The sequence below is a fragment of the Panthera tigris genome, chromosome A3 (genome assembly GCF_018350195.1).
Source record: "Panthera tigris isolate Pti1 chromosome A3, P.tigris_Pti1_mat1.1, whole genome shotgun sequence".
Taxonomy (NCBI): Eukaryota; Metazoa; Chordata; class Mammalia; order Carnivora; family Felidae; genus Panthera; species Panthera tigris.
Window position 1 is genome coordinate 87,249,723 of NC_056662.1, and position 27,446 is coordinate 87,277,168.

Here is a 27,446-nt window from a genome sequence, read left to right on the forward strand (position 1 = left end):
CCTGGTTTTAAGAAGGCAGCAAAGAAAACCAGCACTCGAAGCAAAACCCATGGCCCATGAGCCATGGGCGGGTCTGACGATTTTGTCATATGACAAAGCCCCTCAAGAGAATCACTGGGAGATTCAAGCTAGGTGTAACCTGAATAAATATGAGTTCTCAAACATCCCCACAACAGAACGGACAATGTCCAGTTGTTAACCCGGTAGCTCTGGTACCTAGGTCAGTCCTTGGTACCTAGCAGGGTCTCCGACTTTTTCAGGATTTGAAAGGCAGAACTTTTACATGTTTTCTAGATCGGAGTCTGTTTTCCCCAGAGGCAGGAAGAGGACAGCTATCCAATTTCCTTAACTTCCTTTCAACTCCAAGGATTTCCTGTTAATCATCTTTGTTCAAAGCTGTACAGAGGGACGCTTGGGTGGCTCTGTCAGTTAAGTGTCCGACTTCAGCTCAGGTCATGATTTCTTGGTTCACGAGTTCGAGCCTCACATTCGGCTCTCTGCTGTCAGTGAGAAGCCTGCTTTGATCCTCTGTCTCCCTCTTTCTCTGCCCCTTTCCCGCTTCCGTGCGCACATACTCTCTAAAATAAACATTAGAAGCAAACTGTGCATGTTACTGCCGCAACTGCCACTAAGAATGAAGCACCTTCCCTATGCCAAGCAGTATTTTGAGATTAAATGCAGTCTGATTTTCACAACAGCCCCAGGAGGGAGGTGTCCCATCTTTATGACTGAGGTGCAGGCTGAAGGCACCAAGAAAGTGGTGGAGGTGGGATTCACTTGGCATGGTGATTCCAGGTCAATGCTTTTACTACTTCCTAACACTAGAATGAAAAATGCAACTAAAACCACGTTCCATCTTGGGACAGAAATCTCTCACACATACACCACACATACACTCCCTGTATGAGGACATATAATTCAACCTTAGGAAAAACAGTATGCTGCCAGCAGTAAATGCAATTTATTCTCATTTTATTGAGACTTTCCACAGCTGCCATTTGGTTTGTATAGCAAAATTTTTAAAAAGTAACTTTTCCCCCATTTTTTATATTTTTATGAAAATCATTTTCTTCAATTTTAAAGCCCTCCCCCTCCCCCAAAGAAGTATTAGTAACTACCCTGTAATGTTTATTTGGGGAGGGGGAGGGAACAAAAACAGCTTTTAAACACTTGTGAAACGGGGATCACAGTCCAAAGTCAAGACATTGCACTAAGCTGCCGCGGGCACCATCAGCACTATGCCATCCACACCACCGATGGGTGAGCCATGCGTAGACCCTCAGGGCTTCTTGTTCCACAGGCTCCCCTCCCTTTCTCGAGACCTCCTCTGCTGGCTGTCTTCTCCAAATCCATCCAACAGAGGCAGCACAATCTTTAATACATGCTCAACTTTGTAATGGAGACAATACTGTATTCAGAAAGTTCAGAGATCCCCTCCATCCAGTTCAAGAAGATCAAATACCAACAGAGTACAGATGGTTTCACTTTTGTGTCCACTCAAAACATACTCATTAAATTATCAGATGTTTCAAAAGTCCTGATGTGTAGACAGCACGAAAGTTCCTTATAAAAAAGAAGTTGCAAAATTATAAAAATTTCTGCAGTCGAGGCTCCTCATGTGGAGCTTCTGGTGACGAAGCTGGTTCTGGTAAGCAGTTCCTTTGACATGCACAGCAGCTTCCCTAGGAGTTCTGTGTTCTGAGGGTTCTGTTCAGAACACAGGAGGCTGAAATCCAAGTTTAAAAGATTACCTGCTGACAAACTGTGGTATATCTGTCAATGGAATACTACCGAGCACTATAAAGGAAGAAACTACCAACGCAAGTTATACTTCATGGATGAAACTCAAAAATATGCTAAGTGAGAAAAGCCAGATAATAAGAGACCACAGTTTGTAGGATCCCATTTATATGATGCCCAGAAAAGGCAAATTTATAGAGACAGAAATACAAGAGATTATCATGTAAAAGAGCACGAAGGATCTGGGGGTGGGAGGAGGATGAAAATGTTGTAAAGGTGAGTATGGTTATGGTGGTTTCCTACCCCTCAGGAAACTTACTAAAATAACTTGAAATGGGTGAATTTTATATGTAAAATATGCCTCAATAAAGTTGTTGTCAAAAAAATCCCTGCTTCCCAAACCACACATCAAGCATTCAACATTTCTGAAGGCTCACAATCAACAGGGCAGGATTATCCCTTAGTGTTGAGTTACAGAGTGAAAACGTACCATTTTACAGTAAATAGCATAGCGTACAGCAGATCTGGGTCAATCCTCCTGTTCTCTCCACTCATTTCCCAAACGCACGCATTATCCCCAGGGAGTGGCTGGGGATAGATACACAGTCTTCCCCAATAGGTGGACACCCCCAAATCTTGGTCGGATTTGTCAGAAGTCTGCTACACGTCACCTAAACCAACAAACATTATTAACCTGTGATGCTGGGACCCTTATCGAAGAACACTTGTCCCCTCCAATCACAGCAGCGTCCATTCCTGGGTGCCTGATGTGTCTACGTGGGGTCCGTAGCGGCACTAACACAGTCAAACTGTTTCCTTCAGCTCCTCCTTCACACAGCTCTCCTCTATGACATCTATAATTGCCAGATTATTTTAGTGACCTTACTTCTCGGCCTCTCCAAAATCAAGACAAAACTCACACTAGGACAGTACACAATTTAAAAAATGCTGCTTAGTATTTCACTGAAAACATTTTTTAGGCCATAGTTAGCCTCTTAAAGAGACCCCAGCTGTTTTGACTTTGAGAACCAAAGGTGCTGCAAACGTCCAGCCTTTTCCTTACAATCCGTTTTGGTTTGACCATACGTGACCCCCAGAGTCAGCTGTTGTGTCAGGAATGCCCAAGGACCCACAGCTGCAGGTGCTTAGGCCTAGGCTGTGTCCGTCAGATTTTCCGCTGCAGTTCAAAGACGTGGAGAAACTGAAAAGGCACTTCCTCGATTTGTTTTTTTTCTCTTGAAGAGCAAGAGATAAAATCATTTTCATCTTGGAGTTTGAGAGTCCAATAATCACAAGACTCAGAAATCAGTCACTAATAAACTAACACTGGGATCTGCCAGAATTGGCACATGTTGAAAATACATATTGTATTTCTATGCAAATCCTCAAACTTCAGTTGCCAATAGGAAAAGTTTAAACACAGTAGTGGCTTAAATTCGACATGAAAATAATCACTTAGAAATACCAGCCTTGCCCTTAAAGGGTAAAGATGCCCTGGCTGGTACGCAGTCAGAATGTTTGCTACAAAGGGCAAAAGTTGGAGACAGAGGCCCCCAGCCTTTTCCCAGTGAAGGTCCAACGAGACCCACATGAATTTTTCTGCTAAGGAGCTGGCAAACTCTCTAGCTGAGCCTATGATCTGGGTGACAACTGTGCTCCTGCCTCACAAGATCTGAACAATGGAGAAAAGAGCCAGGCTACGGAAAGAAACTGCAGTGCAAGCCTACTCGTTAAGAAAGGGGCCAGTCACATTGCTGGCTGCTTCCTGATCCTGGAGTCAGCACACTCTTGTGTCTGGATAGGACTGGAAAGTCCAGCCCTCAGGTTTCACTGCTCATGTGGCAGGGAGCTCTCTTAGTCCTGACCAAATCTGCCTCGTGAAACCGTGCTAAAGACTGGCATCCAAAATGGAACTCCACAGCAGACAGGACTTGGACCGCACATAGTATCTTAGCCTATCCTGGTCAGGAGAACAAGCCTTCTTCAGAATGAAGAAATGGCTCCATCTGGATCCTTATAGGACTTTCCAGATTGGGAGGCACACGAGAATCCGTTATATCTTTGTGATGGAGACACCCACACTCTAGAAAACGGCTCTTTCTGCAGTCTCAACATATTTCCAACAGCCTTCAGGACTCTGAGCTTGGATAAGGTAATGGAGACTGAAGGAGGAAAAGGGGTCCCAGCACAGACACACCTCTATTCCTGCACTTCCAAGGCCCTTTCCCTATTACAGGCAACAACCCCAGCTGAAAGCTGAAGCTGGAATAAAGAAGTTTCTTTATTCAGAGGCCTCCCTGAAAATGGGTTAAGCGTTCCATTCTCTCAGGGTAGAGGCTTCAGGAATTAACATGCAAGTCTGGCAATACAAGCTCCTTAAGCTACTCTCCTATGTCGTTGACGTAACAAAAAGGGCCATTCTTCAAACAATGCCATCCTATAGACTCAAATGAGGGAAAGATGTGGGTTCATATTTTAAAACTGACATTAGCCTGCAGCTGTTCAAAAAGTCAACAAGGAAGCACATAAGAAAAGGGAGAGATTCCTAAGCTTTCTAGACGCTGGTCCTTTCCTTCCAACCTCTGTCCCGTATCCACATACTGAATTTAACAGACTTTATTTCGTTACGTGGCCTTTTCCTAATAGGCCTGTCGCATAACACAGTAGCAGTCACACAGAAGCCACTGTCCCCCTCGGGCCTCTGCAAATCCTTGTCCTGGGAGAAGGGCCAGGACTAAGACATGTTCTCTTTTAGACCTAACTCTGCCATCTACATCTTTATCACACAAAGGCAGCTTCTGGTGCCCATTTTAATTCCTAATGAGTATCAGCCAAAACCCCTGTGACTTATAGTCGGGAAAGACAAAAGGAACATACCCGAAGAGCCCAACCTAGAAAACTTGCAAAGCTGGGGGTCGGGGAACAGCAAAACTTTATAATTGCTGAAACTGTACCAGTGGGTCACATGGTCACATGGGTCAACCAAGACTCATTCTCCCAGGCTTTTTTTGAGTTTTTTTGTATAATTCTGTAAGGTGAGGAGAAGCATCCAAATTGTGAATGGAGCTTCTTGCTGGTGTCCAGAAAAATATGTTTACTTGGGCAAAATTATTGGGAATAATTTACTAATAAGGGAAGATATCAGGAGGACCAAGTCTTCATAGGGCTGGCAAAAAATTGTCAAAATACTCTTAAGACACAACTAACAGGATTCAGGGTTGACTTCTCCAGGCGGAAGCTGATGGCCTGCACAGCATGCCTCTGCTTCACCTTTGGTAACAGTATCTTTCCTTAAAAACAGAGTAGGGTTGGGGCGGAAAGGAGATAGGGGACTAGATGCCATGAGAGTCGAAGTGACAAACCCATCCTAGAGCTCTTTTACCTTGTAAATAATGAATAATGAGTTCGGTGATGGCTCTAAGCAGAGGCTTAAGAACAGGTCAGCAGTGATTGAGTGACCCAAGCGACCCAAGGGACAGTCACTGTCGCAGCCCTCCTCTGCTGGTTTACAACCTCCATTAGCCATCACAAGAGTTACCATAACCCAGTACTTTAAATCTGTGTTTTCTTGAATGGGGTTTCAGGCAAGGAGACATGGGCTTGGCAGGCCATGGTAATCCGGTTCATTGCAGGAAAGCCCTGGGAGTCAAGGGAGCTGGGCCGAGTACTCTGATTTGCAACACCTGCTTCTTCCACTCGTCCCTCTTCTCATCCAGCTTAACGGACTCGATAAGTAGTTCTCCAGGTGTTCACTGCCCTTGGTAAGTGTACAGCAGGGTGAGAAGGGCATTCTTAAACACCCAGACTTTCTTGGTCAGCTTATTTTGTTTAAACACACACAGCAGAACATTCCTGATAAAGGGAAAAAAAGATTGCAATTTCCTTAACTCAAAAAGCTAGTAATAATAATAATAATAGGAAACTGCCCAAAACCAAAGTCTGTAGAACAAAAGAGAAAGACTCGGAGGCTTGTAGACTAAGACTGAGCACATTAGTTACTCCACTCACAGTGTCAAGTTAAACCACTGTCCCCCTTCCCCACTGTGCACCCCTCGCCCACCCCACCCCCCTCTTCAGCTCTGCCTCTTTGTGCAGCACTGTCCCCAGATGTGGGGACATACAAGTTCTCCTCAAAGCTTTCTGTCAGTTCAGTACTTCACTCCCGGAATAAATTCCTTGGCATCCGGGTTCAGGTTACTTTTGCTCTGAAAGAAGAACCAAGAGATAATAAATCCCACTTTCAAGGTTATTTTCTGCATGCTTCCATTATTACCAGGCTGTTATTGTTGGGCTGCTCTCAATGGCTCCTGACATATAAAGCCTTGACCAACCTCATTTTCTCCTTCCTGCTTTACACTCCTGTTCCCTTCATGACGCTTTCATTAGAGGCTTGGAAGTCTGACTCCAAAAATAATTTCTCAATTCACTGAGTACCTTAACTCGATGAAAATCAGAGTATTCCGCCAAACCAGTTTGGTTACCACAATCCCTTTATTTTCCCCCTCACTGTTTTCTCTTTGGTGATCCACTCTCTTGTGAAAGTCCAAAACCTGGGACCTGGGCAAACCGCGGGGCACAGTCATTTGGAACATGAGTTCTGGGAGAACTGAGCCACTCACAGAATTCTGACTTTAAGTAAACATGAAAGGCAGGAAATTGGTTTATCCAGTCTTCTAATTTTAAGTGGGAAATGGCCCCTTAGGAGTCATGTTCCTTCCGAAACGAACAGGCAATTTTTATAACCGCATCATTCGAAACTATAAATACAGATTTGAGGAACAGTAAAAGGAAAGAACAACAAAAGCAAATGCTAATTTGAAACCAAACCTCCTCTGTGTTCCAATTCTTACCCTTAATCCCAATTTTACTTTGAAAAGCCCACTGGGGAAAATAAAAGCTGGCGCTGCTGCGACAATCGTGTTTTCACGGCACTTTATGCGGCACAACGCATCTTCGTCGCACCCTCTTATGCGTGTCCGTGGGATGAGTGAAGAAACGGGGGCTCAGAGGCTCCAGAGATGGGCCCAAGGGTATAGGGCCCCAAGGGAAGTCTGTGACTCCAAATCCCATATTCTTTTCACTATGTCTCGTGTGCGTCTGCATATGGCTCTTACCAAAATGTCTTCGGAATCATGGCCATCGCTGACTGACAGTCCATTTAACTGCTGCTGCAACTGTCCCATAGCCGGAGGCAGGTCTCGTGAGGGGATAAACCAGTCTTGGTCTTCTTCATCCAGCATCTCCTGGAAGCAGCGGTCTAAGAAGTCTTGCTCCTGCAGCTCCTCCTCCACCTAGCAGGCAAAGGGGATGAGCTCAGACTTACCGTCCTGGTGGGACTTGCCCCTTCCAGTTTTCTGCCTCTTGCTTTCAGAGGTCCTTATTCTGCTATTAAGAATGATCTTGTATGAGGTCTACTAAGAATTAAGATGCTTCGAATGACTGGCCAGAGAAAATATAATTTTTGGTTTTTTTCAACCACATTCCCTCAACAATAAGACTAAGGAAACAGTTATTCAGAATAGCAGAAAGTCAAGGTCTTCGTACCTCTTCTAACATCTCAAATATGTGACAAAAATACTTTTCATTCAGACGGCGCTTACAGAAAATCAGTTTAAAGTGTGAGATTCTTTTCTCAACCTTGTTAAGAAGCAATTCTTCTTAAATTTCCCATTTTATAAGTACGAAAAAGGTACAGGAATTACAGAACTAGACCACTACCTGGATAGTGGAGATTAAATCAAAACCAACTCCCAGCTTCTGGCCCACTTTTCTGGTAATGAGGCCCCTAAAGGAGAAAAATACTTTCAGAACCTTAGAAAGATATAAAGAACACTTTTTGGCAAACCAATAGAAAATGATGTCATCGATGTAGGTAGCCTTCCAAAGCAAGGAAAAATATGAATATTTAAACAACTCTGTATTTCTTAAAGATTGCCTTAATCTAAAGCAATATACATCTAGGATATTTTACACCTTCTTTGCAGGCATTGTTAACTCATAGTAAAGAGTATGGTTCACTCTGCATATTAAGTGTGATTTTAACAGGTCCTGGGCTTCACATTTGGCTATCCCTTTCCCGTGGGCTACCCTACGTGGTGACAGATTCACAGTTCACTAGCACCACCACCAGAGGGAAAGTCAAGCAAAAACAATCACCCAGACTAGCTCATACAGTTATTCATGAATTCAAAAGTCACCAGGAGCACAAGATGTAAAAATAGTGGCATGACAATTAGCCACACTTTGATCTCAAGTAAATTAGATAGTCTGAAGTACTTAAAGTAACAACAAGCACAACATATTTCCAAGCCACAAGATTTAACATGACTGCTCAAGATCTGCCCTGCCTCTACACAGGAGCATCACAGTGTGCTCCTCCCCATTAAATCTACCCTTACTCACTGGCGCAGCCACAAAAACAGTTACCTGGGCACAGGGATGTGACGGGTAGCATGGTCTATGTGCTGTTCACACAAATCATGACACAGTGAGCTGACTGGGGTGGAAACTGTTGGTTGCCCAGATAAACTTGTTTCCTTCTTTCCAGAGCACCAGGCTTTTCAGTTAAAATCACGTCCCGTCTCCCATGCTGGCGATGGCCACATTACTATTCATCATGTAACAGCCCCCAGAAGGGGTGTGAACACTTTGGCATCACTTGGTTAAAAGGAGATCTCTTCCTCGGCCTTTAGCTCTCCCCATTTCCCAGTGGCTAGACTTTCGGTTATCCTTCAGTTACTCAGCTGATAAATGCCCTGGTATGGCAGAGAAACACCACGGAAGAACCATGTGGTCACAGAATCACTGTCTACCTGGAATGCCTACCTTGGGCTATCAACATCACAGAGATACAAGACAACAGGTTACTGCTGAACCTTTGTTCAAACAGTCTAGCCTTTTCCTACCTAGCACACTTCTCCATCTCAGACACACATTCTGCCAGTCCCTGAATTCCCATGGGGACAGGGGGGCATGCCAGGCTGGCCTGTCTGCACACAGCTGTTGTTTCGCAGAAGTCTATACCAGATCACCATGGCACGAGAGCCTCTTGTAATCAAAGTGAGAGAAAAGAATCAGGATCTTCCTCCAAAGTACTGTTACTCTGGTGTCTTACCAGCTGAAGAGGCTCCTTGGTCAACCCAGACCAGGCCTCCATGCATTTTTAAATTATTCTAAAGCCGACAAATCCATTTCTTTTGTTACAGATGGATGGCAAGATATTAAAGCCGTTCCACTTCTTTCTTTACCTGTCTGTTGAAATCTTCTTCATTCTCCATCCACATGTACTCTGCAAATGGGTTTTCCTTCTCATCGTGCCCATTTAATCCTTGGTCCTCTTTGGATTTTACATTAGGTGATGTATTGGCTACACTGGATCCATTCATTATGATAGAATCTAAACAGGAGCAAAAAAGAAGGACAAAATGATACAAGGATCAAGGAAATGATAATCTACAACATCCAGATTCTTCCAGAAGCTTCTGAAGTTCTAAGTCAAAGTTACTAACTATAGATGAACAGAAACCATTAGCCTGTAACTGTTATAAAATTAACCATATTCTGCAATTATCAACTATACAGATGTAGAATTCTTAAAGAGTTAAAAGAGGTGCAACTGGGTGGCTCAGTCAGTTAAGCGTCCAACTCTTGATTTTGGCTCAGGTCATGATCTCACAGTCATGAGACTGAGTCCCACGTCAGGCTCTGCGCTGAGTGTGGAGCCTGCTTGGGATTCTCTTTCTCCCCCTCTGCCCCCTCTTCTCTCTCTCTCTCCCTCTCTCTCTCTCAAAATAAATAAGTGAACATTTTAAAAAAAGAGTTCAAAGAAAAAATGTCTAGGCTTAGTTAGCCTTTCTAGGCAAGTGAGGGAGGGGGAATCTTTTCAAGCCAACTTTTTTGCAGGTTCTAGAACCTAATTAAGGTCACACAGTTTCGTTAATGTTTAAGTAGGTAGAGAAAATGCATTTTTTTGATTATTTTATTTTATTTTAAGCAGACCACATGCCCAACATGGGGCTTGAACTCATGATCAAGAGTTGCATGCTCTATCAACTGAACCACCCAGGTGCCTCAAAAAAATGCATTCTTAATGAACATTGTAAGCAACTGCCCCTTATTCTGATTCTCAAGCTGTTTTTCTATAAATCATATTTCTTTAAAAAAAAATTTTTTTTTAACGTTTATTCATTTTTGAGACAGAGAGAGACAGAGCATGAACGGGGGAAGGTCAGAGAGGGAGACACAGAATTTGAAACAGGCTCCAGGCTCTGAGCTGTCAGCACAGAGCCCGACGCGGGGCTCGAACTCATGGACCGTGAGATCATGACCTGAGCCGAAGTTGGACGCCCAACCAACTGAGCCACCCAGGCGCCCCTATAAATCATATTTCAAAAGGTAACACATATTCGCTGTCTTGATAAACAAAAAAGAGATAATTAAGGTTACCAGTTGTCCAATTATCCAGAGTTAAAGACTATTAACGATGTAGTGCATATAACCTCTCTGATGTCCCCTAAGTGTATGCAGGCACATATACGCACACACTTTCCCCAAGCATCCATTCTTAGAGTAACAGCATGATGCTCTATCATTTGCATTTTCTCATTTTTGTGTTAATATCACCATACTGTCTTTTGGGATATTTACAATGTTTCCATGTTATAAAGGTTAGATGAACATCTTGTGTTCATCTTTTTCAATGACTTCCTTAGGATAACTCCTAGAAACTGAACTGCTATATTGGAAACTATGTGGTTTTTAAAAAATGCTTATTTATTTTTGAGAGAGAGAGATAGAGCATGAGCAGGGGAGGGGCAGAGAGACAGGGAGACACAGAATCTGAAGCAGGCTCCAGGCTCTGAGCTGTCAGCACAGAGCCCAATGTGGGGCTCAAACCCCTGAACTGCGAGATCATGACCTAAACTGAAGTTGGATGCTTAACAGACTGAGCCCCCCAGGCACCAATGGAAACTACGTTTTTTCTAAGGCCCTCAACTCATTGCCACACTGCCATAAGAATTTAAATTCCCACCAGTAGTAAGTACCTATTCCTCTGCATTCGTGTGTATTGTTATTATTTTTTAAATGTTTATTTACTTATTTTGTGAGAGACAGAGCATGGGTGGGGGGCAGGAGAGAGGTGACAGAGAATCCTAAGCAGGCTTTGAGCTGTTAGCGTGGAGCCTGATGTGAGACTCAATCTCATGAAACATGAGATCATAACCCTAGCTGAAATCAAGAGTTGGATGCTTAACCTACTGAGCCACCCCAATGCCCCAGGTATTATTATTTTTCAAACCGCTGTCAGTCTCATAAGAGAAAACTTGCCATTTATTGTTTATGTTTACATTTCTTTGATTTTTGCTGAGGTCGAATATTTTGAGATATACTTACTGGCCATTTTTATTTCTTGTTTTGTCATTTTTCTGCTAAAGTATTTTGACCATTTTTCTATCAGGATATATACCTTTTATTTGTTGTAAGAACTTGTATTACATTTGTCAAGATTTTTATTTTTCATAAAAGAATTTATAAATTAAAAATACTATATTAGTTTTACTTGCTTAATTTTTTTGGTGGCAGTTTTTGCTGGCCTTAATTTTTGTCTACATCTTGTATGTCTGCCTGTCTATGGCTTTTTAAAGTACATACGTATCTTTTTTAGTTGCTTTTACTTGGCTTCCAAATCCACACTGATGTGTTTGCTCTCATCTGGAATGTGTCTTTTTCCTGTTCTTTATTTAAATCTTAACCATTCTTCCAAAAGCACTGCAGTCTTTACTCCCTGCTTCTTTCCTCTAAGCTCCTGCACCTAGCGAGTGTTAATACTACTTAACGGTATTGTTTCATATGCATAATTTTCCTCTAATTAGAGTTTCACTTTGCAATAAGCAAGAGGAGGCTCACAATCTCAATCTCCACTCCATCCCCACCTCCATCCTCCTTGGGGCATCTTTGAGTTTTATTTAACAACTTCTTTCTTCATTCATTTCCATCTTGGCAAGATTCATGAAAAAAGTCTTTCTCTATGTCTGGGTGCACTAAAAAATTATTGCTCACTCCCCTTTAAAGTTCTTGCAACTTTCTAACCTGTTATGAACATTAGAAAATCTAATTTTTTTAAAAGACAAGGTAGAATTGTGAAGAGTAAAGAAGAGATGAAAAACCAACTCACTGATATCTCAAAAAGAATTTCATTTATGACAGAACTCGTTTATTTCACTGTTGGTTTAAAAAAAAATTTTTTTTTTGTTTGTTTATTTGAGAGACAGAGAGAGAGAGAGCACAAGTGGTGGAGGGGCCCAGAGCGAGGGAGACACGGGATTGGAAGCAGGCTCCAGGCTCTGAGCTGTCTGCACAGAGCCTGATGCCTGGCTTAAACCCACGAACCATGAGATCTTGAACTGAGCTGAAGTCAGACGCTTAGCTGACTAAGCCACCCAAGCGCCCCACTGTTGGTTTAAATAGGGTGCCTCGGGGCGCCTGGGTGGCTCAGTCGGTTAAGCGTCCGACTTCGGCTCAGGTCATGATCTCACGGTCCGTGAGTTCGAACCCCACGTCAGGCTCTGTGCTGGCAGCTCAGAGCCTGGAGCCTGCTTCAGATTCTGTGTCTCCCTCTCTCTCTGGCCCTCCCCCGTTCATGCTCTGTCTCTGTCTCAAAAATAAATAAACATTAAAAAAATTTTTTAAATAAATAGGGTGCCTCGTATGAAATACATTGGTTTAACATATTTTAAATAAAGACAAAAGAAATCAACGATTATTCCAAACACTGCTCTATAATAATAATTCTATAATGAAGGAAGGAAACCAATTCTTTATTTTGACCACCACCATTTGCAGCATAACAACGATAAAGGCAAGTCTGCTCTAAATGCCTGGGCAACTGCATAAGTAAGTAGGGTACTCCTAAGCACAGAGACTCTTAAAGAACCTGACCCTTGCTCGGTAGCAGGTTAAACAGTATTATACTTTCAAAGGCTCATTTTGCAGTGGGTTATAAGCAGCACAGCGATTTCTCCCCATCAGTACGGAAATCACTCAGACAGAACCAGTATTCAGTTTTCTAAAAATCTGCCTTTCCCTAAAAAAATAAATCCGAAGTGCACATGACCATAAGGAAAAAGAGAAGGCAGAGAAACAATAGAATAACCTGACTCAAGAGCACGGTGGAATACAGAGAGCAAACTGCAGGATGCTCTCCCTCATGAGAAAGGGAATGGAAACATACCATAATCCCAACATGGGGAATGTCACCCAATTTAATGCAAATACTTTAGAGAAGTTGAAAACATTGAGATATGGGACTGTTAGTATTAGGAAAATGGTTCTCAGTGGGCTATATAGAGTGTTTATTTGCATTTTATACCATTCTATCTGTGTTTTCCACACAATTGGAGAGTTTAGGTTTCTCTAAGTAGAAGCAATGCAACAACTTAATTTGTATAATGTTTAACAATTTATTAAGTACTTTCATATCTATACTCTGACTTCAGGTGCATAATCTGTCCAACTTCACTCTAAAAAAAAAAATCTAGATAGTGCTATATTTAAGACCAAAGAAAGTACCAGATTCAAAGGTTAAGCAAGCTGATTTGCCAGCTTAGCTCAAGAACACTGGTTTGTGGGCCCTAGTGCCTTAGTGCCTAATGTGCCCCTAGACTTTAGTAGTGAGGGGGGAATGGGGAGCTTTTGCTGGACACTGGTAACTCCTAGGTAAGGCATTTGGGGGATACCTTCCAACTTGGGGAAGACACCAGGTAAGACAGGACCATTGCCCATAACTTCCCTGATTTTCCTGCTTCCAGAGTTTCATGGAACATTCTCTTTCTGTTCCCAGCTCCTCTCTAGCTCACCATCCACTATGCTTGCCCTCTAAGTGCACAGTGTTTTTCTAACCATCCTATTTTGACCTTTTATATCCATTATTTCACTTGATCCTCACCCACATCAAGGCACATCATGTGACATCCTAGTGTAGAGGGGACAAAGAAAATACCTCCAAAACTTCCAGAATCGGGGGAAATGCCTGGCTATAAAAGTAGGATCACAAATCAGAATGGCTGCCATGTTGTCAGCTATGTTATGGAGAGGCCTATGTGACAAAGGAATTGAATCCTGTCAACACCATGTGAGTAAGCTTAGTTCATCTTCCCCCAGTTAAGCCTTCAGATGAGACAGCCATCCTAGCTGACTACTTGACTGTAACTTCATGAGACACTCTGAGTTAGAGGCCCACCTAACTAAGTTGCCCCCAGATTCTTGACCCACAGAAACTGTGAAATAATAAATGTTTGTTGTTTTAACCTACTAAGCTTTGTGGTAAGTTATCATGTGGCGATAGATAATGTAGGTATTTGATAAACAATGACAACTAGCTCCACCACACAAATCATCAGTTGCCACATTATTCCTCTTATTTAATCAGCAGACAAATGTGCAGTTTGAAGTAGGTCACTGCTTGAGAAATTCTTCAAGATTTAGACCTCAATAGCAGAAAAAAGAGTTTATGTCTGGCCTGGATCTATACTGCACTATGAAATCTGAGAACTATTTGACATTTATTCCCCCTCCACCTCAGTTTCCCTCTTAAACACATGACAAACATGCTGAAAATAGAAAATAAGAGTTGTCATTTGGGCTGAAGATGGGAAAGCACATAGCACCACACAGTCAAAATAGGGGTGCTAAGGTCTGCTAAGCATTCAATTTAGCACTTTGCCATGGTCAAGGGTTCATGTCTAAAATATTTGGCTTGAAATAGGGACCTTAGTTCCCAGCCATAAAGAACTTCAGGATTTTCAATGTACGTAGGACATTTCTACAACACGTGCTTCATCAGTTCAACACTTTGAACACTCACAACTTTCAGATCCAATGTGCTCATACCAAATACTAGCTATTTTTTGAACTTGAGATTTTTCAGAAGCTATAAACCTGCATTGTGCCCATGATAACAGCTTGACAGTGAAAAATACTTGGGACTTTCGACTGAATTATCTAGAAAAATTCTATTGAGCAGTTGCTATAAAAACTAGTCTCTACTATTCTGTTTCCTAGAGTTTTGTGAACTTCCTTCAGTCTGGTTAATACCATTTTTAAATTAAATGTTGTGGATATTAGTTTAAATTCTTATTTTATTTCAAATATGTGACACTAGATTCAGCTTTGGTCCATTCTCAGTTATGTCTTAGCAACTCAGGTCATTAGATGCACTCACTCATTAGTTTTTGAGTGCCTATTTACCTTAGACACTGTACTTTACTGGTGCTTTGAGAGGGTATATGGTTTTCACCCTGGTGATATTCACATTATGACAGGAGAGAGGCAAGCAAATAATTAAGAATAATTATGATCCATGTTACAAAAGGTGAGGTAAAGGGGAATATCAGAAAACAACAGGGGGACCTAATCAAATCCAGGAGTGGGTGGTGGTTATGAAAAGTTTCCCTGAGCAAGAAACACTTTCTTTGATACCTGAAAAATATAAGTTAGCTAGCAATAGGGAGTAGAGGGTATGGGCCAAAGGTAAGAGCCCCAAGATAGGCCACTTTGGCATAAATATTATTTTGAGATTAAAGCACCTAAAACCCACCAGATTCAGGAAAAGCTCTTTAACTCCCCCTCAAGTGCCTAAATTTACATTGGAAAGGAGAGCCTGTACCAGGAAGAGAGTTCCTAACAAAGATTCCTCTTTACCTAAGAAATTTATCTGTGTAACAAGGTAACCTTTGTTTTCCAAATAATTCCTCCTTCCTGCTAAAGGTCTTCCTCCCCTTCACATCCTCAGACTCCATCCTAATTCCTTAACTCAGAATGTCATGTAAGCTTCAAGTCACCTGTCTTTGGAATTTCATGTCTGTGTGGATTCCCATACACATGAAACTACATTTGATTTCTCCTATTAATCTGTCTCATATGAATTTATTTCTTAATCCAGCTAAAAGAACCTTGGACCAAGGAAAATTCCTTCCTTTCCAAAGAGGAAAACACATGTGCAAAGATTCAGAGGCAGGAAGGAACTCTCAGGAACTACAGTAGGGATGCATACAGTTGGCGGGTCAAAGGAGAACCAGTGGGAAAATGGCAAGGAAGACAGATGAAGTAGCAGATGGGGTCAGATCATGCAGGACATTAAAAGCTACACGGAAGATTTAAAATTTTATCCTAAAAGCAATGAAAGCCTTCAAAAAGGGTTCCTGGCAGCATCACAATAGGATTCAATTTATATTTTGAAATCAGCCAGGCTGCCATATGGAAAATGGATTGGAGAGACTGAGAGTGGATAATAGGAGACCAGTGAGGAAGCTAATGCACTAATCCAGATGGAAAAACGGTGGCTGCTTAAGACTAAGATAATGGCAGTAAGAAGAAAGTAGGCAGATTCTGAAACTATTTTAGGTTGTTTTGGTGATGGACGTGGGGAAATAGAGTGAAGTTAATATCAAGGATAACTTTGGCGCAAGCAACTGGGTGGATGGTAATGTTATTCACTGAACTAAGTAATTCTGTGGGAAGCGCAAACTTTTCTTGGGTGGTGATGAGGAGTGGGGGTAAATGGGGTGAGGAGTTCTATTTTGAACACATTAAGTTTGTAATGCCTCTGAAACAGTCAAATGACTATGTTAAGTAGGTTGTCTATATGCATCAAGAATAGGAAAGGTCTGACTAAATAAAGAAATATGGAGTGGTCGTTTATATAAATTGTAATAGAAGTCACGGGACTAGAAGATATTACCTAGAAAGAGAGGGCAAAGTGAGATTAGAAGAGGATCCAAGACCCAACCTGATGCATGTGAACATTTTTAAAAGTCGGGTAGAGGAGGAGGAAAATACAGAAAAAGAGACTGAGAAGAAGCCATAGAGTTTAGAAGGAAAGCAGAAAAGTATGGCATCACACCAATCAAGGGAAGATAGAACTCTGTATAGTGAGTTGAATGGTAGCCCCCTCCCCCAAAATATGTCCACATCCTAATCCCTAGAACCCAGGAAGTTACTTTATTTGGAATAAGGGTCTTTGCAGATGTGACTAAATTAAGAACACTGAGATAAGTAGATCATCTTGGATGATACCAGTAGGCCCTAAATCCAATGATGAGTGTCCTTATAAGGAAAAGAAGAGAAGAGAAGGAGGCAATGTGACCACGGAGGCAGAGACTAGAGTGATGTGCCACAAGTCAAGGAATGTCAGTAGCCACTAGAAGCTGAAGAGGCAAAGAACAGACTCCCTCTCTCCTAAAGCCTCCAGAGGGAGTGCAGTTTGGATGACATCTTGAGTTTTTACTTCTGGCCTTCAGGACTGCAAGAGAATAAATTTATGTTGGTTTAAGCTACCTGTTTGTGGTAATCTGTTATAGCTGTCATAGAAAACTAATAAATCCAGTAAGGTGAGTGTGTTGAAGTCTGCTAAAAGGTCAAGAGAAAGGCTGAGGAGTATCCACAGAACTCAGGACCATGGAGGTCTCTGATGACCTGACAGCAGTTTCCATGAACAGAAATGAGGAGGAAAGTCAAATGGAGGGGATGTGAGTTGCACATGACAAGAAGTATAAGATAACTCCTTCAAGGAGTCTAGCTGCCAAGGAAAGGGACAGGAATGGACAGAAACTAGAGACGTGAGAGGTCCCTGGAAACTTTTTAATGACTGGAGAGTCTAGAGCTTGTTTAAATGTTCATAGAAATGGTCTAATGAAGAAGAGGCTACAAAAGAGGAGGAAGAAGAAATGACTGATAGTGTAGGCCATGGGAAGGCAGGAAGGGATACTTTGAATAGCTAATACATTCCCTAATTCAAAATCTAAATGCCAGGGATTCTTAATTAGTAACAGATAGCTGCATGATGAACATATAGTCAGAACCGAGGAAAAAAGAGCAACAGGAGAGAGATTTTATCCATCACAAAGCCACATGAAACATCCTTACTACGTGGCAGGATATTTTACTTCCCTTGGTGGCAGGGATGCTTATGTACTTGTTGCGGAGGAAAAAAGTTTTCTCTACTTTTCAAGATTCTTATAGCTGGTCTAAGAATCAAATTGACACGAGACAGATTTGTAGGAGAAAATTGAAAGTTTAACACGTATACCTCTTGTAGACATGGGAAAGACCCAGGAAAATTCAGTAACTCACTGAAATGGCTAAAGCCATCACCTTAAATACCACCCTCCAGCTAAAGACAAAAGAAATATTGAGAGTGGAAAGTCAGTTATGGAAGGTTACAAGAAAAGCTCAGTAAACACAGGTAAGGTTGTTACACAGATTGAAGTCTGCCTTAAGATTTAAGCCCATGCCTTCAGTCGTTCCCTTTCTCCTGGTACTAAGGGAGACATTCTTACAAATGGAGATTTCCCTTATACAAGTAAATGTCTCTACTTAGTTTTTAGAGCTTCTTCTGGGTCTGCAGTTTCTTAAAAAATAAAACAGTTTGAAACAATCAATATTCCATAGAGGCATATCTTGGGGTGGGAAAATTTGCTCCCCTAAATGCCCCTAAATACAAGTCTCCCTACCTGGACAGCTGCTGGATAAACTACCAAACGCCTTCTAAATTTTTTGCAGGTGGTGTGTGTGTGTTGTGCGTGTGTTTTATCTTAAATCTACATAAGCAATAAGAGAAATATTTCATAAAGCATTTTAAATTCATGTAGAACATATTTTTGTATACCATGTTATACTTTACGCTAAAATAATTTGTTGCCTTGTTCTACAGTCTTCTTTTTAAATGTTTGTTTATTTCAGAGAGAGAGAGTGCATGAGTGGGTGAAGGGCAGAGAAAAAGGGGGACAGAGGATCCAAGTCAGTCTCTGTGCTGACAGCAGACAGCCAGATGTGGAGCTCCAACTCACAAACTGCGAGATCATGACCTGAGCCGACCGAAGTCGAACACTTAACTGACTGAATCACCGAAGAGCCCCTTCTTTTAATAAGTAAATAAACCCATCAGGTTTTCTCCATCATTTGGTAGAAGATCAGGGTGGAAAGAAGGCAGGATGAATAGTTCAGCTTTTTGGGGGAATGAGGTGGGAAAAACATGTAGAATATGTACATGGAGATTAAAAACCAGGTTCCAAGTCAACCTCTAGAATGATCTTGTCCCCTCTATTTCCATTTCATTTGTTCTTGGAGAAGCTACATGGACTTTAACAAAAAATAAATAAGTAATCACCTTGCTAAGCTTTCCTATATTGACTTCAATACACAAATGCTCCATTAGTTATTTTTCCTTTGATGCAAGAAAAGGGCTTGCAAATAGAATGTCAATGTGCTTGTTAAGCACACAGAGAAGTGAACTTACCTGCAATTAGAAGCTGATGAGCTGCTTTCAAAAGCTTATTAGCATACTCAAATAGGATTAAGAATGCAGTTAGCAAGTGTCCAGAAGGCATATTCTTAATCAGTAGTTCACAATCTCTAGAGTACATTAGAATCACTGGGAAGCTTTTCCACATCATACCTTTTAGATATTATAATCTGTTAGGCTCAAACCAACGCCCGACATTTGTATTTTTGTTTGTCAACTCTCATAGGTGATTCCGAGTATAGAAGGACTAAAGACTAAGGACAATTCCTCCAATAAAGTGGCAAATTCTATGTGGAATAATCCAAATCCTAATTACCCTAATTCCTACATCAGCAGTTCCCAAACTGGTGAATGCTGTTTGCAAAAAACAAACAAACAAACAAACAAACAAACCAAAAATACAGCCAAGTAAATTCATTGCTCTGAGGAATCCTATTTAACTTTACTACCAAACATTTCCTTGATTAAATAATTGCCTTTATTATTAATTTATTACAATTTTAATCTAACACCTGTTAACAACCCACAAATTTTTTGAAACAATACCTCAAGGATGCCTGTGATATTATCCAATTGGAAATGTCTAGAACAGACATAAAATGCACTCCATAAAGCATTTAAAGTCACTTCTAAGGTAGAATCAACAGACTTGCCTACAGTCAGTGGTAAGTTCTCTGAACCCCAGAGGTCTGCCTTCAAGTTCCACTTCCCCAGGTAAAGGCCATCAACTGTCCTCCCAGGATAACATCAAATGGTGGTCATTATAGGGACCCTGAATTCTCCATATCCAGCCAGCTCCGGATAGATATACGCTATTATAAAGGCCTCTAAATGTCTTAGACTAATCTGATGATGCTTTAACTTGTCTTTTAAATGCAGAGTAATATCAAAATACCAGTATGGAAACCTGAATACAATCTGTGCATAGTATCAGAAATGCCACTGTAGAAACCTGAATATAATCTCTGCCTAAAGTCTCCCCTATTTCCACCCCCATTTTACATATGATTATACATATACTCACGTAAGCATTATTCATTTGTTTGGGGAACAGTCTATTTATACCCTTAGACATTTTTGAGGGCAAGAATCAAGTCTTTACAGCTTCTAGCATGCCTCTGTGTGCCCATCAGGTCCTCAATAAATAATTTGACTGTCATTTTCAGAATGCTGTATTCTAAATCTCATTTCCTAGGAAGGAGACCCATGTGCTTAGGGGCTATGATCTGTGGTTGAGCATTCTTCATTGAGTATTAACAGATATTCCCCACAGCCAGTGACAACATAACTCAAGAATCTGTTTTTGACAGGTTAAATTACTCTTGAGGGGGAAAAAAAATCCCTACTTCTATTCTAGGAAATATTTTTATATGCTCTTGTTTACTATTTTAGCATTTAATAACAGCAGGTGGTTATAATAGTCTTCTCAAGAGCTGTAGGCTAGGCATAAAAGCTTGCCATCATGCAATTATCTAAATTGGAAGAAATTCATACCATGGATTCTCAACAAATATCACCAAAAGGGACCACATGCTCATTTTATCTGATATATTTTTGGAAAAAAAAATTGTCTGCCACAACAAAGTGGGAAGAAAGGAGACAACCACTCTAAATACATACATAATGAGGTTGAGAAAACTGTATTCACTAGAAGTCTTTTCAGGAAAGGTACCATTTTGGGTAGAGAAACTCCTTGAAAATTAATTTGCGGTAGAAGGACAGTTCTTGAAGCCTGCTTCAGATTCATGTTTCCCTCTCTCTCTGCCCCTCCCTGGCTCTCTCTCTCCCCCCCCTCTCTCTCAAAAATAAATGAACATTAAAAAAAAGCTTAGGAGCTGATGGATTTTTTGGTGTGGAAACCACTGAAGAGACAGAATTTGACATCTATATTGTAAAGGCAGAGTAGAAATTAGTCGTGAATTGGGAAAGTACTTGAACGAGTTTTCCCAGGCGTCTAAGGGAATAAAAGGGCACCACAGGACAATCAAGTTACAAGGAGGAAACAAGTAATCCATCCAAATACAAGGGGAAAAGACAAGAATAAAATAACAGCTGTTCTAAGTACTTCACTAATGTTCTCTCTTTAATGTTCACAACAATCCTATGAGATAGGTGCTGATATTATCCCTGCTTTTCAGATAAATTCCCCACCATTCAGAAATTAAACACCTTGCCTAAGGGATAATGTAGTCAGGGCCAGAATCGGGGCTTAAGTTCAGGTCTTCCTATTCCCAAGGTTCACGCTCTTAGCTACTTCCTTAATACTCTTGCACTTCCCACTTTAGCTCCAGAATGCTTATGATATCAAACTCTGATTTTCCTCAAATATTGCTAATGGGAGTAGGGAAACCAGGCTGAAGAAAAATGCTATTTAACAAAAGGACTAGGTCTTTGGAAGGAAAATATGAACAAAGTAATGCTGGTATAATAAATTATGTTCTCTACCATAAACATACAAAGCTCCACTTAATCTGAAGCTTGCCAGCCCTTTTAGGATGAGAAAGCAGACTCCCAAACATGTATATAATTCCTTATGCACAATTCCAAAATCCAAAAAGTTCTAGAAGCTAAAAATTTTCCATATGCTTTATGTCAAAACTCAGATGACATTAAGACTTGAACTGATGTGAAGCTATACATAGCCTACATTTATCCCACTTAGTGTGAATACTCCTGTTTTGCTCAGAAATACTAATGTGTGTGACTAAGGGTGCTGCAGTAGATCACGGGGGCATTACGTAACACACAGAGAAAGCATCTCTCTCAAATTTGAAAAATTCTGAATTCTGAAACTCATCTAGCCAAAAGTTTTTGATCCTCTATGGATTTGTATTCCAAAGTATCTTAAAAACAATTTCCAAGAATGATTAGATCAGAGGTGCTTAGTCTTCAGGATCTCATAGGCCAGTGAATTTTAAAAAATATTTTGAAGATGACATAGAATTGCAATTTTTTTAAACTAAGGATGGTAAAAATATCCTTAGCATCATTTTACAAAAGGATATTTTCAACACCAAAGAACACAGGAAGGCCTTAATTCAATGCAAAAGACAATTCTTTAAATTGAATAAATTTAACTTTATGACAAACACTATGTGGTCCTAATTTTTCTTATTTCACCACAGTCGGATGGAAATTTACTGGAGACCAACACTGTTCTGGTCAGAGGCATAGAGTTCAGCTGGTGACAAAAAAATCAGGAAATTATTAAAAATGTAGTCCCTCAGGCTCCATCGCAGGAGAAGGTCTAGGGGTGAGCCATATTTATACTGAATTTTAGAAAGCTTGTGGGTTGTCTCTGATGTCTCTGGTGTCTCTGACCAGCTTCAGAACCACTGGTCTAGTCTATAGGATCTAGGTCTACCTTTCTTTTCCTCACCCCACTTCTTTTCTGAGGGAGTAAGGGGAACAAAACAGAAATGTTTCCAAATAGGGAGTCTGCCGAACCCACTGTTTGTAATACCAGTTATTCCTCCATAGTCAATGCTGGACCAGCTGGTCAACTTGCAAACTGAGGCTGTTAGCAGTGGAACAACAGAAATTAGGTAGTAGACAAGCGAGAAAAGCCTGCTGAAGCAAAACTCTGTGAAAAGGTGTGGCTTCCAGAGTTTCTTTCTCTTCAACTCAAAGATTCAGTGATGCCTAAATTCAGCACAGGTACATTTGTCTTTGCTGAAAAAAAATTATTTAAAAAATATATGTGTGTATGAATATGTATTTATACATGTATGTGTATGTGTGTGTGTGTGTGTGTGTGTGTGTGTATCTACCTATTCCTTCATAGCTGTCTTCTCTGTCCAGCTGTCGCTCCAGGTCTATGATTTTGACTTTCATTTTTCCTTAGGGGGATTATAAAAATTAGTAATATTACATCAAACAACATAATGACAAATAACGAAAACAACTGAAAATCCACAGCATGCTTGATGTTTTGTGCAGCAGGCTATATTCTCCAACATTCCAATAAGATAACAACTCATTCCAATAATTTCTTTTTTGGGGAAAAAATTTCTCTTATTCTCTTGTTACTATCTTTAAAAAATAGTAATATAGTAATAGTATAGTAATTGTAAGAATAAACATAGCTAACATCTTTAAAAACACACAAAACTTTCAATAAGCAATCAAAGTTTTGTCCCAGTTAAAAAAAATTAACAAGTAAGTAAGGCTAAATAGTAAATGATGAGGGACACAAAAATGACACATAAATAATTCCTGTTCTCATGGGGTTAATCACTAAATCCTATTTGACCAGAATCCCTTATTCTCTAAGCTTTGCAAATGAAACATCTCTCATTTGATATTTGTCTAGGGCTTCAATCATGAAACAAGAATTATTTTATGTCCCTGTGTATGGCCGATTACCTGAATTCAACACTATGCTGGCAGCAAGAGGGGTGAATCTTTCAGGATTTGCTCCATAACCTATGTACTTCTTATACTCCCAAACCAAATTCAGCTTTCTTCTAGAGCTAGAATTCTAGTATTTAGTTAGCATACAGCAGTGGTTCCCAAAATTTAGTCCCAGGCCCAACAGCGTCATTAATACTTGGGAACTTGCTAGAAATGCAAATTCTCAGGCCCCACCTCAGACCTGCTGAATCAGAAACCCTGGATGGGACCCAGTGATCTGTGTTGAAATAAGCCCTCCAGGTAATTCTGAAGCAGGCTCAAGTTGTGAGAACCACTGCCGGTACAGCAAGTAAAAAAAAAAAAAAAAAAAAAAATGTGATTCCTCTGTTGGTCCAAAGCCAGGGGTACTATATATTCTATCTTGATATGAAATGAAGACATCCAATTAAAAGACATAATCTCCTCGAAACTCCTACCCTCAACCCAATGTATTTTATTTTTGGGAGCTAAATAAAAAAGCACACTGCAATCTGAGATTTAGTTGAAAATGTATACTTAATAAGCATCAGTTACCATCCAGCTTGATTTCACACAAAGCCACTTTTACATCTTCTTATATCTAAAGTTCCAAAAAAGAATTTTCATAATGTAAGCCTCAGACACTTCAAGAATTATGTAATAAAACATCAATCATCTAGGTCTGAATATATCAAGCTTACTAGAGAAGAGAAGTGGAATTATTTGCTACATCTTAGAACTGTATTCAACAGGGAATTAAAGTTTAGGATTTTTCATCTTTATACTTCCAAGTTAACACAATTAAACCAGAACTCCCCATTCATTAAAAGATTCTAGCGAGGCAAAGTTTCACTGCATTACTTATTGCTTTCAGTGAGCATAAAGCAGAGCCCTGGGAGGCACATTTTGTATATCTGCAAGGCTGCAGAACTAAACAGTCACATCTGCTCGATACTAAAACAAATGTCCCTGTAAACCCTCAGATGGTGAGTGTAATATTTCAGTATTAGCTGTGGTAATAAAAAGACACCAAGAACACCACTATCAAACAAAAGCAATTACATACTGTTCTGTTCTTGTTTATACTAAAATCACTATGTTAAAACTTCACTTCCCCTAATATTGCATTTTAAAGAAGGGGGCAAGACCAGTCTGTAGTTCACAAAGCATCTACTTTCAAAAAGCAGATAATTTCCATGGAACTGTTTCAGAGCACAAATGAAGAAAGCCTTCTAATGATTAGTTTACAGGTAGCTCAACATATTAAACAGAACAAAAATAGCACAAAAGAAAAACCACAGATCGATTTCCATGCTATAACCATACACTTTTAAATAAAACATGAGTAAATAAAATCAAGCAAGTAATTAAAAAACAAAACAAAGCAAAACCAAACCCTGATCAAATAGGGTTCAGTCCAGAAATGCAAGGATAGTCTAAAATTAAGAAATATAAAAATGTATTTTTTCATATTAACAAGCAAAGGAAAAAAACTACATGGGCATCCCTATAGTTGTCAGAAATACACACACACACACACACACACACACACACACACACACACACAATGATTCTACCGTAAAAAATGTTTCTATGCAATGCATAAAAACATTTGGGTAGCAAAATTACAGACCATTTTTCTTCATATTTTGTTTCCTAATTATTATAAAAAAGAGTGCGGCTTCTTTTATATTAGGGAGGAATGTTTTTGTTTATAAATATTTAAATCTCTTTCTTATTTTTCCTCATGTATGTGTGTCACATGTAGACTACGGGGCTTGAATTCCTGCCCCGTGAGGTTTAGCAGCCCACTTCTGGGATGTGCACTGGACAAAGCTGCCCCTACCTTCATTATTTTTGAAGGTTCTCTAGTAGCAACACAGAAAAAACATAATTAGGTAAGCTAAAAAATAAGAAAAGTATGATTACAATTGAAAATCATATGTATGCATTAAAAAACACTACAAGTGAACATGAAAAAGAAAGCAGCTACTTAAGCCATGGGGTGACCACCTGGAAACGTTGATTTCAGTTGTTTTATTGTGCTCCACATATTTTTTAAATATACAAAATTGAGTAAAAGGAGAAAAAACAACCCTGCCAAACCGTTCTTGGGGCCACTCTTCCAATCTTTGCTACTATTGCTATGTATTCACCTGATATCCTCAGACTCTTCTTTCTCATAACTCCATTTCATTCACTCATTCTACTCAATTTTTTTAATGTTTATTTTTGAGAGACAGAGCGTGAGTGGGGAAGGGCAGAGAGAAGGAGACACAGAATCCGAAGCAAGCTCCAGGGTCTGAGCTGTCAGCACAGGGCCTGATGCAGGGCTTGAACCCATGAACCATGAGATCATGACCTGAGCTGAAGTTGGATGCTTAACTGACTGAGCCACCCAAGTGTCCCTCTACTCATTTTTTTGAAAAGGTAACACAAACACGATTCAAAAAATGTTTTTTTGTTTTTTTTATTAAAAAAAAATTTTTTTTTAACGTTTATTTATTTTTGAGACAGAGAGAGACAGAACATGAATGGGGGAGGGTCAGAGAGAGAGGGAGACACAGAATCCGAAGCAGGCTCCAGGCTCTGAGCTGTCAGCACAGAGCCCGATGCGGGGCTCGAACTCACGGACCGTGAGATCATGACCTGAGCCGAAGTCGGACGCTTAACCGACTGAGCCACCCAGGCGCCCCTCAAAAAAATGTTTTAAATATACATAAAGGCATATGCCAAAATCCCATTTCCATTTGTATTTCTTCCATTGGTATCTTATATATCGTTTCAGATTTCTTTTTGCAATTATAAGCAAATATGAATGCATATTCTTACTCTACCTTTCTTTCTCTCTCAGCACAAAAAACAGCATTCTAAATACATGGTTGCATACTGTGCCCCTTTTTTAAAAATCACAATATATCTTAGAGCTCTTTTCCATCAGTACATAGTCTTCCCCATACTTTTCTACGACTGTATAATATTCCAGGGTTTGCATGTACCAGAGTTACTTAACTAGTTCCTTACTGACAAACACTAGAGTCATTTCTATTATGCTATTACAAACAATAATGCCAAGCATTACCACACACACACACACACACACACACCCCAAATTCATTTCTGAATGTACCTTTGAGGAAGTTTATGAAATGGTTCAAGATATTAGATGATTACAAAGTCACACATTTACCAGACTGAGAAGTTAGCCCCTTTTCTAGTTCTCATTATATATAGCATTATGTAGCAAAAGATGTAACAATTCTGTGAATCAAGCAATTGTACTCTTAGGGATTCATCTCATAAAAATAAAATGACTAAAACACGTATTTCTATAAAAAAATGATGAATGTGCACAAAAAGTATAAAATATACCCATCAAAATGTGAACCATTGCCTTAGTATGGTGGATGTTCTTAAAATTTCTTTTAACGTTTATTTATTTTGGAGACAGAGAGAGACAGAGCATGAACGGGCGAGGGTCAGAGAGAGAGGGAGACACAGAATCCGAAACAGGCTCCAAGCTCTGAGCTGTCAGCACAGAGCCAAGATCATGTCCTGAGCCAAAGTCAGACGCTTAACTGACTGAGCCACCCAGGTGCCCCAGTATGGTGGATCTTAGTATGAGTGCTCTATAGCTTCCCCCTTCTCCATTTTTGCCCATCAATGCTTTCTAATTTTTCAGAATTAATGTACTATTTCTGTAATATAAAATTAAAAACTAAAAAAATGTTAATTCAAATTAAGCTGGATACTTTCCGTTAGTCTCTCTTATATTTGTACAGTGCTTCAGAGTTTCTAAAGTACGCTTATGTGCATCATTTAATTCTTACACTAACCCTATGTATTTTCATTCTATCAAAACAGAAAAGGAGGCAACAGATGGTTAGGCAGTTGTGCTCAAGGTCATTCAAATAGAAACCTGGCAGAGACAAATTTCAAACCCAGATCTTCTGACTGCAAATTCAGTACACTATCAGAAACATTATTGCTACTTCCTTAATTTTAACAATAACTTGGAGTTAATTACATAATCAGA

The 27,446-nt window shown here is 40.1% G+C and overlaps 1 protein-coding gene across 7 annotated transcripts in view; it reads right to left on the reverse strand.

Annotated features, from left to right (window-relative positions):
- Positions 1 to 955: 955 nt before the first annotated feature.
- PAIP2B (poly(A) binding protein interacting protein 2B) overlaps positions 956 to 27,446 on the reverse strand; it is a 64,864-nt gene continuing 38,373 nt past the window's right edge. For 5 of the 7 annotated variants that reach the window (XM_042981688.1, XM_042981690.1, XM_007083423.3 and 2 more), the window contains 3 exons: positions 8,988 to 9,136; positions 6,855 to 7,031; positions 956 to 5,945 (listed from right to left, as the gene is read on the reverse strand). In XM_042981688.1, the coding sequence (XP_042837622.1) occupies positions 5,889 to 5,945; positions 6,855 to 7,031; positions 8,988 to 9,125 (372 nt within the window). In that variant the 5' untranslated portion in view covers positions 9,126 to 9,136 and the 3' untranslated portion in view covers positions 956 to 5,888. The remainder of the gene's footprint in view (positions 5,946 to 6,854; positions 7,032 to 8,987; positions 9,137 to 27,446) is intronic. The other 2 variants (XR_006215814.1, XR_006215813.1) reach the window with 2 other exon arrangements.